General features: G+C 35.9%; 2 protein-coding genes across 6 annotated transcripts in view; one reads left to right on the forward strand and one right to left on the reverse strand.

Moving 5' to 3' along the window:
- The window catches only part of LOC117330335, a 104,971-nt gene extending 99,954 nt beyond the window's left edge, over positions 1-5,017 (forward strand). For all 3 annotated transcript variants that reach the window (XM_033888544.1, XM_033888545.1, XM_033888547.1), the window contains exons 17-20: positions 416-498; positions 1,529-1,655; positions 1,843-1,940; positions 2,168-5,017. In XM_033888544.1, the coding sequence (XP_033744435.1) occupies positions 416-498; positions 1,529-1,655; positions 1,843-1,940; positions 2,168-2,383 (524 nt within the window). In that variant the 3' untranslated portion in view covers positions 2,384-5,017. The remainder of the gene's footprint in view (positions 1-415; positions 499-1,528; positions 1,656-1,842; positions 1,941-2,167) is intronic.
- Positions 5,018-5,200: 183 nt separating this feature from the next.
- The window catches only part of LOC117330336 (pleckstrin homology domain-containing family G member 7-like), a 78,624-nt gene continuing 68,324 nt past the window's right edge, over positions 5,201-15,500 (reverse strand). For all 3 annotated transcript variants that reach the window (XM_033888548.1, XM_033888549.1, XM_033888550.1), the window contains 9 exons: positions 15,244-15,345; positions 13,621-13,737; positions 11,260-11,434; positions 10,344-10,459; positions 9,381-9,474; positions 7,741-7,823; positions 6,616-6,733; positions 5,967-6,064; positions 5,201-5,571 (listed from right to left, as the gene is read on the reverse strand). In XM_033888548.1, the coding sequence (XP_033744439.1) occupies positions 5,329-5,571; positions 5,967-6,064; positions 6,616-6,733; positions 7,741-7,823; positions 9,381-9,474; positions 10,344-10,459; positions 11,260-11,434; positions 13,621-13,737; positions 15,244-15,345 (1,146 nt within the window). In that variant the 3' untranslated portion in view covers positions 5,201-5,328. The remainder of the gene's footprint in view (positions 5,572-5,966; positions 6,065-6,615; positions 6,734-7,740; positions 7,824-9,380; positions 9,475-10,343; positions 10,460-11,259; positions 11,435-13,620; positions 13,738-15,243; positions 15,346-15,500) is intronic.

Here is a 15,500-nt window from a genome sequence, read left to right on the forward strand (position 1 = left end):
AATGAATAACACCTCTAAATATAAATAGAAAAGATACAGCATAAGTATATATCCAATCTTGAATATGAAAATGTGCAAGCTGTTTTTCTTTTAAAGTAAAGTTTTCGAAATTCGTGTAGAATATAACGTATGGTATATGTAAAATGTTTTATATCAAGTTATAAAATGTTAAGTGTGATGTCTGTACTTTGTTCTTTATCTAGTTTTCTAAATGTCTTAAAAATGTCTTTCATCCATTTAGAGAATATAAAGTATGATGTTTATTAAACTTTCTACACCCAGTTAGTGAATATAAAGTATGGTGTGCATTAAAGTTAGACGTCTAGTTTGAATGTAACATTTGTTGTGTACTAAGCGTTGTAACTAAAGGTGTACATGTATGCTATGATGTGTGACATCCCAAGTTATGTTGTAGAATCCACAAAAGCAACTGAGGTTTACCTATTCTTGTTTGACGATATCCTGTTGATAACGAGAGTCAAGAAATCAGCGAGAAAGGCAAGTTCAACAGAGTTATGTCCCTTGTGTTATTGACCATAGCAAAGTAAATCATCAACATTGTGTACTGGTGTACTCTTAACAAGATGTTGTATGCATGTGTATTATAACGGGTTACATTTATATATATATCATATCGGTTTATATATGTATCTCAGTGAGACATAATTCTTACCGGTCATTATATAACGTTTTACAATGAGTTAAGGAAAACATACTTAGTATGTCCTGAATTACAGCATAAGAGTGATTACTGTTATGTGTTTATAATGGTTAATCAGCCAATACGCAAGTTGCATTTTTGGGGAATATACATTTTTATTGTGTCAAGATAACAATCTAACTATGACCTCCAGAGCTCTATTAATATGTATTATATTAAAAGTAATTGTCTATAAAAACTTCTCCTTGGCTAGCATTGCTGAGGTAGCATTGGTGTATACAATTATATAGGGGCCGCGGTGGCCGAGTGGTTAAGGTGTCCCGACACTTTAACACTAGCCCTCCACCTCTGGGTTGCGAGTTCGAAACCTACGTGGGGCAGTTGCCAGGTGCTGACCGTAGGCCGGTGGTTTTTTCTCCGGGTACTCCGGCTTTCCTCCACCTCCAAAATCTGGCACGTCCTTCAATGACGCTGGCTGTTAATAAGACGTTAAACAAAAACAAACCAAACCAAAAGTATACAATTATACCTCCGTCTTCCACTTAGTAATCGAGTTGTATACATCCGTCCACTATGCAATCGATTTGAAATAACAGGTTTTGTATAAGATATCTCCTAAAGGCCTCAGCAGATTTAGTTTATACATAGTGTTATGTCATCATTAAATTGTAGAAAGGTCTATAATGATATTCAAAATCAAAATATCACAGAAAACGTAGAATAGCGTACTGTAGCTATGGTGTAATAAAATGTACTCTTTCTCGTTTCCAGAACGCATGCCTCTTGTGCTTGTATTTTACGTTTCACTAATGATACATAGTAAACATATAAAGAGTTTATAGTTATGTGATATATATTCTCTTACAGAAACAGTCCCAGCTGGAAGTTAGCGGTACACAAGCCTCGTGTGATAAAGTTACCTACACTGTACACAAGCAGCCAGTCGCTTTGGACAGACTCAGTGTACACGATATAAGCCAATCAGAGGCTGCAGGTAAGGACTCAACAAACAGAGGCGAAAGGAATGGATCAATCAAATCAGTTTAAAATAATTCATCAACTTATCTTTTAATTCAGTCATTCTCGTAAATCATTTTCTCTGAACAGTTGGTAGAAATGACATTTTTTGTGTGTTTTCAATATAACGTTGGTTTCAAAACGTTTTGTTTTCTCTGTTTTAGCTAATGGTGTCAAGTGTGCCTTTGTTATCGTCCAAATTAGTCGATTCCAGCAGATAATTGGAGTTTACACCCTGCAATCGCCTACAGATGCAGCAAAGGTAATTCCAACTCATGCAAGCAAAAGAGCATTGTCATTGTCATTGTCATTTATCACTGAATTTGTTAGAATTTTAGTTTTTTTTGTGATTTGATATCCTCCTTGTTCAATAATAGCATTATTTATTCCTCATTTTTCATTCTGTCGAAATAATGATTTTTTTTCCTGACATTAAAATGTATATTTTTTGGATGAACATATAACGATGATTGCTCTGTAAATTTTCAGAACGCCTGGTTAGAAAAACTTGGCGAAGCGAGAGAGAAATTCACCAATAAAGACGACTCTAACCAAGACTTAAATACTGCAACTATGGACGGCAGGGAAAATAGACAAACGCGTATGTCAGACATTTCGTTCTCCCCACCGCGAAGGCAGCGAAAAAACGGAACTCTGAAAACATCTCATACCAAAGCTTTATCTGTAGATTCCGTTTACATATAGGGCAATGACCTTTGGCAAACTGATACGTGATATAACCTACCCACTATGAAAACAAGTTGCTGAAACATCACAATGCCGTGAACGTATTGATCATGCTAGAGCTGCTGTCAGCCGACTTTAGCATTTGAGTTAAAATCTACAAACCTACATGAATGTATTATGTTCTCCAGGACGTCAGGAATTGGATTTCACTTATTTTACCAATTATTCTCATTGTTATTGAACTTAAGTGCCTGTCACTGACGTACTCTCGTACATGTATGCGAAACTTAAGTGCTATATTGTACATACAAATATAATGCTGTATCTAAGAAATTCGAACTACATAACGAACTGCACAAAATTTTACATTACAAAGGTGACGAACCCGAATTCAAAACCATAAAGTGTAAATGATATTGACCGAAACAAAATGTTTTATTACGTCTTTTGTAACTTTAAATCAGGTAAAGGATTGGAAAGTTTCCATTGTATAACCAGTTATTGCAGGAAAGAGTGGTCCCTTGTCGCAACTTCTGTGTATGACCGCCGAATGTACGGGTATGACATTATGTGAACTCACCGCCATTACAGATATTGAATGGTATACATAATAATACGTAAGAATGCTCAAAATCAAAATGTTATCTTTTATGAAGAAATGGCTTTTTAAGGAATATACATATGGATATGTATTCGTGGTTGTGTACAGACTATCTATTGTTCATATTTCTTTGTGAAATCCACATGTTATTACATGATGCTTAACTTCTAGTATACAAAGCAAACTTAGCGACATTGAGCTAGATTAAGTCCAGAATCCGAAAATTCCATTCTGTCGTTGGTCTGGTGCTATTCAGAACCGGTTGAAGTGTTTTTATAACTAGGATTGGAGAAAGCATTATTTCATTTAAATTAATGTGATGTTCCTATAGCAAATTAAGCATTATAACAGTGAAAACAAACTAATGTCTGCTCTCTTAATCTTAGAATCAATACAAATCAATTATCAATTATATTGTATTTCTGATATTTATTTTGCCATTTCATGTTACATCTCTCATAGGAACTTGTGTGTATTGATACAAAATGGCAGATTACTCATGAGATATGTTCTTCATATTGTTGCTGAGGGTGATATGTTGTGAGGGACTCCTCTCGGTGTTTGAGTGGGAGTAGCAGCCGTGATGAACTCATAATAATCATGTTGTTAATGAGATATATGGTCACCCTAATTAGGTGTTACTGCGTAGCTATCTGTCCTGACTCATATAAACATTTTCACTAATATTTTTCTATGTTTAACCTGTAACGTGTTATGGTATTGGAATTTCATTAGTTTGACCGATAAGTTTTATATCCACATTGGATAACAACACGTTAGATTCCTGCAGTGTTTGACGACCCTTCTGAAGTCCCCATTTTTTATGACGCTTCAGAAGTCCGCATTTGTTTGATGACGCTTCAGAAGTCCACATTGTTTGCTGACGCTACAGAAGTCCATATATTGTTGATGACGCTACAGAAGTCCACAATGTTTGATGACGCTTCAGAAGTCCACATTATTTGATGACGTTTCAGAAGTCCACATTATTTGATGACGCTTCAGAACTCCGCTTGTTTGATGACGCTACAGAAGTCCATATATTGTTGATGACGCTAAAGAAGTTCACAATGTTTGATGACGCTTCAGAAGTCCACAATCTTTAACGGCGCTTCAGTGTCTGTACTGTATAAGGGAAATATTCATGTATGCTTTCTATTGTTTAAGAAAAACGCACAGATATGTATTTTTGACGAAACTTCGGAAATGTCGCAATGCTTAAGACAGTTCGGTATTCCACATTGATTAATGACACTTAGAAAGTTTATGATGTTGTTTAAAGACAACATTTTAATTTCTTTAATCATTAATGAAAGACACTCCCAAAGTACGTTTTATTGAAAGAGTGTTATGTAGAACGCATATTATAAAAATTCCAGTTACAAAACATTATTTATGTCTCATTTTCGTTGAAAGGCTCGTTTGTTATCGACACTTTTTTCTGAACGACTCTTCTAAAGTTCGTTGTATTGAAAGGCACTTCTTAAGTGCATGTATTGTTTTGTAGTTAATAAGTTTATCAAATTCGTTATGTTCATTTTGTTAACATGCATTGGAGTCTAGAACCGATGTATATACATAATATATTCTAATTGTATTGCATAATGTCTGATGTACTGATTCGGCAATGCCATTGTTTATGTTCCTTCAAATTGTACTTACATATTATTTACATATCCGTCTTGTGATAAAATATTGAGTAAACATACTTGATCAGTTAAGGTTGTGGACATATACTTTGTCGGTACAAGGTTGTGAACACGAACTCAAGAACAAGGATGTAGAGACCTGATCGGTCAGTACAATTTTGATGTAGTAGATATGATTTGTATTCTATTTCCGGTTTTGTACGTCATACTTCCTTTGTATTCTATATTGATGACATACTGTTGAATGTGTTTGTATGATATTGTATTTCCAGAATGTTGTTACGATGGTCTATATGATATCACAATGGTGCAGGACCACCCTAAACTAATACATCACGTGCCTACTAGTGAACACCCCTAATAGGTACAGGCGATTTATATTCAATAAACATTTGAGAAATATTTTTGTTGAATCGTTTCTGTAACATGTTGTATACTTTGTACTTTGTGCTCAGTATTTGTTTTGGCTTTTGGTGGTTTATGTGACTATAACCTGGTATGAAATGCTAGTAAATGACATTTTGTTCATGAACGATGATTTCATATTAATTGTTAGTTAGTATAAACAATAGAACAAAAGACAGGTTGAATATTTATAATATAGACATTTATTATCACAGACAATTTGATACTTTGCTTGAATTTCCAGATAATGATAACACAATGTGCCGGGCACAACGACACACACAGAGTACACGGAACGATATTGTACATTATGTGATGAAAACCGTATCCATGCTGACAGATTTCTTTTTATGGACACTGAGCATGCGTGCCCGTCTGAGCCTGCGCGGTGATATGTCCCCAGGTGTTCCAAGTGTATGGCTTGTAGGGGTTATGGCAGTGGTGCTTTGTGGCATATGTTGGCGGTAGTCGACAAGGCCATTGACGCCACAGTCGTGAGACGAGGAATGAAATTTCTTCTTCGCATCACAAAGCTTCGTCATCCAGTATTCCTATTGATGATGGGCATTGTCATTAGGACACGCATACATACCATTTTGGTTATATTTCATTAACAAATCATCTGAGAATATAATGTGATATTGTGAATTATGTCTAAATATGCTGATTACTAATCAATTCAGCTCAAATGAATTAATACGTCAGACATATATCGGGAGCTTACTATAAATTATTATTAACAGATGCAAACTCGATAATTCAAAGCGTCTAGATAGGAATGTCAGTAACTATGTGAATAAATCAAAATAGGAAGAGTATATCATATAAGACAGACAGAGACATCATAGTTACAGTTCTAATACAGCGTCCTCCAATAAAACGTTTTCAATTAATTACAATGAAACACACACAAAATTATTAAACATAAAAGGCAGAACGTAATCACCTTGGCATATTCACTGGTTGATTGGAGAGTGAAGACGCCTATGATCTGCTGGAATCTGCTGATATGGACGAGGACTATACAATGCTTCAGACCGTTCGCTGTATATAGAAAAAAGCAGGACACTTTTATAACTAAAGGTCTGCTTGAATTATAAAGAATGTATGGAGGGTGATTAAGGTAACGTTTACCTTATGTCTATCATGAAACTGTTTCTACATCTATTTTATCTATTACGTAACGTGGACATTAGAGAAGACCTGATGTCTCATATTTGGTTGTCATTTCCATTTCGTTAGTAAAACCACCGGTACAAAAGTAACAATAATAGGCAACAGAATATCTTTTCTTAACGATGTACATTGATGTGATATATTATTGATACCGATTTATGGAATTGTTCTGATATCAAATTCGTCTGATAAGGACGTATTGGACTATAAATCTGGTCCTAACTCCATGCTGAATACCATTCATTCGTGGCTGTAAATAATATTGATAGTTTTGCGATTACCAGATTCAAATTGAATGTAATCTAAATGCGATGTTTGTAGTTTAAAGACCCTTACCAACCTCGAAAACCGCAAAATCTTATAAACATCTAGAATGAATTTCCTTTTGAACAGCATCAAAAGTTATGTGATAATCGTACCTGATGCCTCAGAGATGCCCACGTCATGCACACTCAAGCGATCTAACGCTATAGGTTGGCGATGCACCGTGTACATGTTACAATCATTGGTATTAAACGTCTCTAATGCATTTTGTTTCTGAAAAAAAATAAACAGCAAATGTTTATATGGTGCGTATTCATATGGTCAGATAATAATATTGTTATACTATAAAAAGCGATAATATAAGTGATAAAAATAAATAAAAGTTGCTATAAGAGTACAGACGATTTATAGATAGCGAATATAACATTTGTATTAAACACTATATATAAAAGTTATACTACGATACAGGAACATATCTATACAGTAACAATACGAGGTCTGATTGATAAGTTGCGAGCCTCATATTGAAGGATTTCAATTTCGGCGGACATATTCCCTTTAGTATCTCTATACACTTTTGCCAGCGGTATTTAAAGGCCCCAATGCCACTATTATAGATCTTCTTTTCTTGGTTGTTCAGAAAGTTATCCACTGCATGTTAGGGTGCCTGAGACCAATCCTTGGGTACACGGTCGGACTTTTAGTTAAACTTAAAAAAAACATCCTTGAGTACATTCTTCAATACGAGGCTCACATCATATTAATGAGTCCTCGTATATCGCTATTGTTTAATGTAGTCAGTTAGTGTACAGAAGAAAAAAAACATTTATCTTTAGTTGATTTTAGTTCATGAATCTACATTAAAATATCTTATACATAAATGTAAAGCAAATGTTGTCCTTAAAGTGAATGTAGTCCATGAGTTCAACTAGTCCGTTAATATATATTTATATAGGCCTAGACTGATCCTATTGTATACATGTACAATAAAATTTGTTGAAATGAAAATATAAAGTGAAATTATGTCTATCAATCTTTAATAGAACATACTCCACAAAACTTACTCAGTAAATTGTGTCCTTTAATCAATTGTAAATGTAATTCACAATGTAGTCCATACATATATAGGGAAACATAATCCAGTAATCTACAGTTATTCTAATTCACTTATCTAAATGGAAAACATTCCATAACAGAATAACAAATGTCCGTTATTCTACAGTAAATACAAGTAATACATTTATCGAATTGAAACGAAATGTAGAGGTGAATATGTTTACCTTTTTTACGGATTTCTTAATTTTTGTGATCAGTAATATGTCGTCAAACAGGAACAAGTGCACATCTATGGATTTCGTTGCTTCTGGAAAATGTGATTATTTTACGAATCAAAGTCATCTGAATTTTATCAGGCTTGTAGGAACTATACATTTGATTACGTATATGATAATTGCTTATCACCGTGGGTAGATATATCAAGGTTCATTTCTTCCCCTATTCCCTTATTCAATGGGAGTTATCACCCTTGTCTTAAAATGTCACCACAACGTAATTTTCACAAATTAAGGTTCATTTTAATAGCAATGTCAATGATCTTTTACGAGCCTGTTAATCACTACTTTGGTGCAATGCAAATGAAGTAACTTCATCAATTGTAAGTATGTATTATGGCTTTCCCTAGGTCTTGCTATTGAAATGTAATCTGTGAAACTGCCTGTTAATTTCGGCAAAACATACGAAACATGTTTCACGGGAACAGAGTAAACACAATTGCTACGCTGTTGTGTTCACATGTGTCTATATCAGGTAGTGCCAGCATTCGTTTGACCGGATTTGACTTTATAAAAGCATAAACATTGATTGTGAAAATATCACTGGATATGCTATTAACATGAACCTTAAAGTGGTTCGCCAATTATTCTCCCATCATTATTGGGCCTTAAATTACCAGTCATTATTATTAATTGTTAATTAAACTCCCTGGGCAGCATGCATTCGAACGCACGACATTTCTTGCAGGGCCCTATCTGGTACATATTTACAGCTAAGTCGACCGGAACACAACGAAGTAAATATCTTGTTCAAGGATGCGACAGTCATGTAGTCCAGCGTCCTACCACTGGACAACCATGCCAGAGATACAGATGTGCCAAGAGGGATTCGTACCTACTATAGTCAGTCATCATACCCACCTACTAAAGTCAGTCATCATACCCACCTACTAAAGTCAGTCATCATACCCATCTACTAAAGTCAGTCATCATACCCACCTACTAAAGTCAGTCATCATACCCACCTTCTAAAGTCAGTCATCATACCCACCTACTAAAGTCAGTCATCATACCCACCTACGAAAGTCAGTCATCATACCCACCTACGAAAGTCAGTCATCATACCCACCTACTAAAGTCAGTCATCATACCCACCTACTAAAGTCAGTCATCATACCCACCTACTAAAGTCAGTCATCATACCCACCTACTAAAGTCAGTCATCATACCCACCTACTAAAGTCAGTCATCATACCCACCTACTAAAGTCAGTCATCATACCCATCTACTAAAGTCAGTCATCATACCCACCTACTAAAGTCAGTCATCATACCCACCTACTAAAGTCAGTCATCATACCCACCTACTAAAGTCAGTCATCATACCCACCTACTAAAGTCAGTCATCATACCCACCTACTAAAGTCAGTCATCATACCCACCTACTAAAGTCAGTCATCATACCCACCTACTAAAGTCAGTCATCATACCCATCTACTAAAGTCAGTCATCATACCCACCTACTAAAGTCAGTCATCATACCCACCTACTAAAGTCAGTCATCATACCCACCTACTAAAGTCAGTCATCATACCCACCTACTAAAGTCAGTCATCATACCCACCTACTAAAGTCAGTCATCATACCCACCTACTAAAGTCAGTAATCCTTCGTGCATGAGTTGTCTCTTAGGACACGATAGTAGCTTTGTACAAGGTTGAATGGAAAGGCTTGACTTCAGAAACTGAAAATATAATGGGATGGGTACAATAAATTTTCAATGGTTAATAAAACTTATTATAGTTAAGGCTGATGCATTTAATAAATAGGAAATGTTTAAATGATCAACCTGAGTGATTTCATCACTTTCCTAATATAGTTATGGTCATTATTTATTGGAATATTCGATCGAAAAATCAAATATTTATGCTTATGTTAATAATAAAAAGAGTGGGATCCATAGACCATCAGATATTATAAAAAAAAAAATAAACATTTTCTTCCATTTGCTTTTCTTATGATGGTTTGTTGTTACCAATAATAGTTATAAACAATAGTTATAAACACATGGACTGTCGGGCTGGTTATTTATCCAAGTCCCCGTGGTTCAAAAGGTACATGACGAAGGGGATTAATGGGCATACTGCGTTTCACGCATGATTGAATGTAGGAATCTACATATCTTCATTACGTGACACCAATACGAATGATAATCAATAAGCTTGGATAATGATCCTGGATGTTCCTCCTGGTGATATTATTATCCCGGTTCTTGTTTTGAGAACGTCACAACACAATTGTACTCATTACAAAACATAATTCATGCAATATATCTGAGTCTAATTGCTAACTGAGTTGTCACAACCTCGTTCTCATAATGATAAATGCTTTAAATCTTAGTCTAATGTTTAACTGTGTTGTAAGCACCCCCTGTTATGGCGTGTGTCGTTGTTGAAGTAAAAGACCCCGAACATCATGAAAGATATGGTCTTATCATTTGTTTGTTCTTACAAAATTTAGCTTGTATATCAGTATTCTCCTATCTCCTCCGATTTCCTCAAGATAGTATGATCGATACAGTGAAGAGTTGGTATGAGGTGTAGGTGTACTTACGTCGGGAATGTAAACCTTGGGATCCAGGTCGGATATTGACGGCCACACTAACTGTTGTTGGATTTCCTGTAGACGTTGAGTATTTCTTTCTTTTCTCATTTTCTCCTCTAAATTTTCTAGAAGTACAGGGAAACATTCAATAAAAATGATACTGAGGACACATTGGGATATACTCTGTAGTAAATACAACATAATATATGTATGTAATACGGAGAAAACGGAATCGTCTTTTTATGATTGTTGGTGTAGATACGGACCAACGTTGTATAGCAATGTATGTAACAGGTGAACCAACCTCATATATTTGTATTTTTGGATATTAGATCATCTCAAAACAAAATAATAAACACATGCATGTATGTCCTTTGTCGTTCCATTATTGAATTGGAAATGAGTATAATGTGTATGGTAAGCCAATTCATAGTACTTACCAAATCTGCAAAAAATATTATAAGATATTTTTCACCCATAAGTGTATAAGATGTGGCGGTATGGATTTTGATTAGAGATAACTCAATCATTAGATAACTTAAACAATATTCTCAGTTGCAATTTCTTTGCCGTCGTTTACTACATCAAACATCTTTACCCATCCCAGAAAAAAAATGACATAGAAATACCATGGCTATCATTCAAATGTCCGTATGATTATCTATTATATATTTAATTAGTCCCCTAGCGTTGTCCTGTTGTGTTCATTTAAGGTAACGAGTAACTACATGGCTAGAGATCATTTCTGTTAAAGAGTTTTGATGATGTCATTAAGAACAAAAATAGCCGCCCGCTCAATCGACTTATATCATGAAGGCTATTATAGAGAAACAATACTATTATATGAAAGCACATACCGGTCCAAAAGAAAACGTGCAATAAAATCAATATCCTTTAGCATTCAAAAGACATGTAATTAACGTACGTAGAGAGACCTCTAGTTTGCCGATGGCCGCCGCTAATAGACCTCTGTCCGCCTCGATCAGGGTATACTTTCGTATATTAGCCAGAAGGAGTGGTAGTTTGGTACAGTGTTGCATTGGAGAAACCAACAGATCATTCAGCTGGAGGCGGTTACATCGAGGGTCCTGCTCGCACCACTGGTTAACAAAGAATGTATAGTGTTACATTTAGGTTCTACCTACACCACTGGTAAACAGAGAATGTAAAATGTTACCGGGGGTCCTACCCACACCACTGGTAAACAGAGAATGTAAAATGTTACCGGGGGTCCTACCCACACCACTGGTAAACATAGGACGTACAATGTTACCGGGGGTACTACTCACACCACTGGTAAACATAGGATGTACAGTGTTACCGGGGGTCCTACTCACACCACTGGTAAACATAGGACGTACAATGTTACCGGGGGTCCTACTCACACCACTGGTAAGCATAGGATGTACGGTCCTACTCATATCACTAATAAACATAGGATGTACAATGTTACCGGGGGTCCTACTCACACCACTGGTAAGCATAGGATGTACCGCGGTCCTACTCACATCACTAGTAAACATAGGATGTACAATGTTACCGGGGGTCCTACTCACACCACTAGTAAACATAGGATGTACAATGCTACCGGGGGTCCTACTCACACCACTGGTAAACATAGGACATACAATGTTACCGGGGGTCCTACTCACATCACTGGTAAACATAGGATGTACAATGTTACCGGGGGTCCTACTCACACCACTGGTAAACATAGGATGTACAATGTTACCGGGGGTCCTACTCACACCACTGGTAAACATAGGATGTACAATGTTACCGGGGGTCCTACTCACATCACTGGTAAACATAGGATGCACAATGTTACCGGGGTCCTAATAAAGCCACTGGTAAACATAGGATGTACAATGTTACCGGGGGTCCTACTCACACCACTGGTAAACATAGGATGTACAATGTTACCGGGGGTCCTACTCACACCACTAGTAAACATAGGACATACAATGTTACCGGGGGTCCTACTCCCATAACTGGTAAACATAGGATGTACAATGTTACCGGGGTCCTACTCACACCACTGGTAAACATAGGATGTACAATGTTACCGGGGTCCTACTCACACCACTGGTAAACATAGGATGTACAATGTTACCGGGGGTCCTACTCACACCACTAGTAAACATAGGATGTACAATGTTACCGGGGGTCCTGCTCACACCACTAGTAAACATAGGATGTACAATGTTATCGGGGGTCCTACTCACACCACTGGTAAACATAGGATGTACAATGTTACCGGGGGTCCTACTCACATCACTGGTAAACATAGGATGTACAATGTTACCGGGGGTCCTACTCATATCACTAGTAAACATAGGATGTACAATGTTACCGGGGGTCCTGCTCACACTAATAGTAAACAAACAATGTTCAATGTTATCGGGAGTGCTACTCACACCACTGGTAAACAATGTACAATGTTGCTGGGGGTCCTACTCAAACCACTGGTAAACAGAAAATGTACCGTGTTGCGGGGGGTCCTACACACAGATCAATGTTAAGGGGTCACATGGTAAACTGGGAGTGTTTAATTTATTTTGTCTTCCTGCTCACACCACAGAGGAGTATATTACTATGTATGATGTATGGTAATATCATATGAATTGTTTCTATTACATTTTCAAGGAAGTTTTTTAAGCGACTTTAACTGTAGGTTTCAAGCAAATTAAACGGTGATTTCGTCTGATTAATAGTGTAATGGATTGAAGATTAAGCATTACAAGAGCATATGCTGAAAAAATCAACTCTATATTTATTTAATATAAAAAACATTCGAGATAGAAAAAAATACTGATGTGGCAGCAATACGCTTCCATTTATTATGGTTGATGTTTGTAAACAATGGTACACGGAGAAAGCCGAATAGAGTCACGTGATTGCGATAGACGAATCAGCGCAGCGTTCTGTTTATGAGCGGTAATATATGCAGCCATGAAGGACCAACCGAATAATAATGAAGTCGTTCTCCACTGGAATAGGTTTTTACAAACATGGCTGTGGACACTTTTGATTTTCCTAACTAAGGGAAATTCTTAGTTTTATGATAAATTACAAAAAAATGGAAGGCACGATAATATTCTCTTACACCGCTTTTTCAGTTATAGTCCCTTTAATCATTGGACTCAACCAGGTAAAGACGTTATCTGCTGAGTTTGCCTCTTCGAGTTTATTTACCAGATGATTTATAGTTAAACATAGCTTGACAATAACAAACATTGACTTTGAATCTGACACCACTGGTAGTCCACAGAAAAGATTGTTGTACCTTTTCGAATTCGCAGTAGTCATCGTTCTTTTTCAGCTTCTCCAAATAGCTAAGCCCTTTGGTGTAGTTGAGACAATATGTGTGGTAGACTTCCCCTTCCTCAGACAGAGCAGCAAACTTCAGTGAAAAGTAAAATTGACGAAGATATATATAAACTTCAATAACCAATCAAACTCCCTGTGAAGATCAAATTTATAGAAATATCAAAGTCTCCAATAGTAGTCGAGATTCTAAATCATTAAGTGTAAGAAATAAATCTTTAAAAATGAAATGTATTCATCTTGGATATTTTATATCATGGATATCTGATATCTAGGTCCTTTTCAACATCTTAATCTAGTATGATGGCGTCACCGCTGTAATTAACAATTTCTAAAAACGTGAACGTTAATCGCTCTGTAATTATCTCCAGCATCAATGTAACCTGTATTGTCACTGCTCTCACTCGTCTTTGAAGGCTTCCACATGATGAATATCCTGATTTGTACACGTGTACACAATTAATCTGCATTACACGACTTATCTGACGTGTATACATTTACCGATTAATCCAATTTGCACATATGCACATAATTAATCTGACTTGTACACATATAAATAATTAATTTAGTTTGCACACATATGTACGATTAATCTGACTTGCACACATATTCACGATTAATCTGACTTGCACACAAATACATGATTAATCTGACTGGCACACATATAAATAATTAATTTGATTTGCACACATATGTACGATTAATCTGAATTGCACATGATTAATCTGACTTGCACATGATTAATCTGACTTGTATACATATAAATAACTAATTTGATTTTCACACATATATACGATTAATCTGACTTGCACACATATTCACGATTAATCTGACTTGCACACAAATACACGATTAATCTGACTTACACACATATTCACGATTAATCTGACTTGCACACAAATACACGATTAATCTGACTTGTACGTACACATATAAATAACTAATTTGATTTTCACACTTATATACGATTAATCTGACTTACACACATATTCACGATTAATCTGACTTGCACACAAATACACGATTAATCTGACTTGTACACATATACATACTTAATTTGATTTGCACACATATACACGATTAATCTGAATTGCACACAAATACATGATTAACAATCTGCACGATTAATCTGATTTGAACACATATACATGATTATTTTAATTTGCACACATATACAGGATTAATCAGACTAGCACACATATACACGATGAATCTGATTTGCACACACATACACGATGAATCTGATGTGTATACATATACACGATGAATCTGATGTGTACACACATACACGTTTAATCTGATTTGCACACACATACAAGTTTAATCTGATTTGCACACACATACACGTTTAATCTGATTTGCACACACATACACGTTTAATCTGATTTGCACACACATACACGTTTAATCTGATTTGCACATATATACATGATTTATTTGACTTGTACGTATTTATCTAATCTATATATAATCTATATATAACCTATATATAATCTATATATAATCTGATTTGTACACAAGAATATTACTAAAGGGACTCGTACACAATTGCATGATGTAATAACTCGATTTATAAACTTACGCGTTCCAGGACCTCCTCCAGACGTTTAGTTTCCCAGATCTCTGTATTGGACATATTCTTGGTCAGTACGGATATCAGGTCTTTACAGAATGTGTAGCTTACCTGTCAGGGAGAGAAACAGTTTGGAGGTTTACATAAGGTTCATCAGTAAAACAGAATGTATATACCTAGGCGATACGTTGAGTGATTCAGACGTGTCCTTTTTATAGAAACAGTGAACGCAACGATCAGTATCATACATATACAAAATAAACATT

The sequence above is a fragment of the Pecten maximus genome, chromosome 7, assembly GCF_902652985.1.
Source record: "Pecten maximus chromosome 7, xPecMax1.1, whole genome shotgun sequence".
In the NCBI taxonomy this organism is placed as follows: Eukaryota; Metazoa; Mollusca; class Bivalvia; order Pectinida; family Pectinidae; genus Pecten; species Pecten maximus.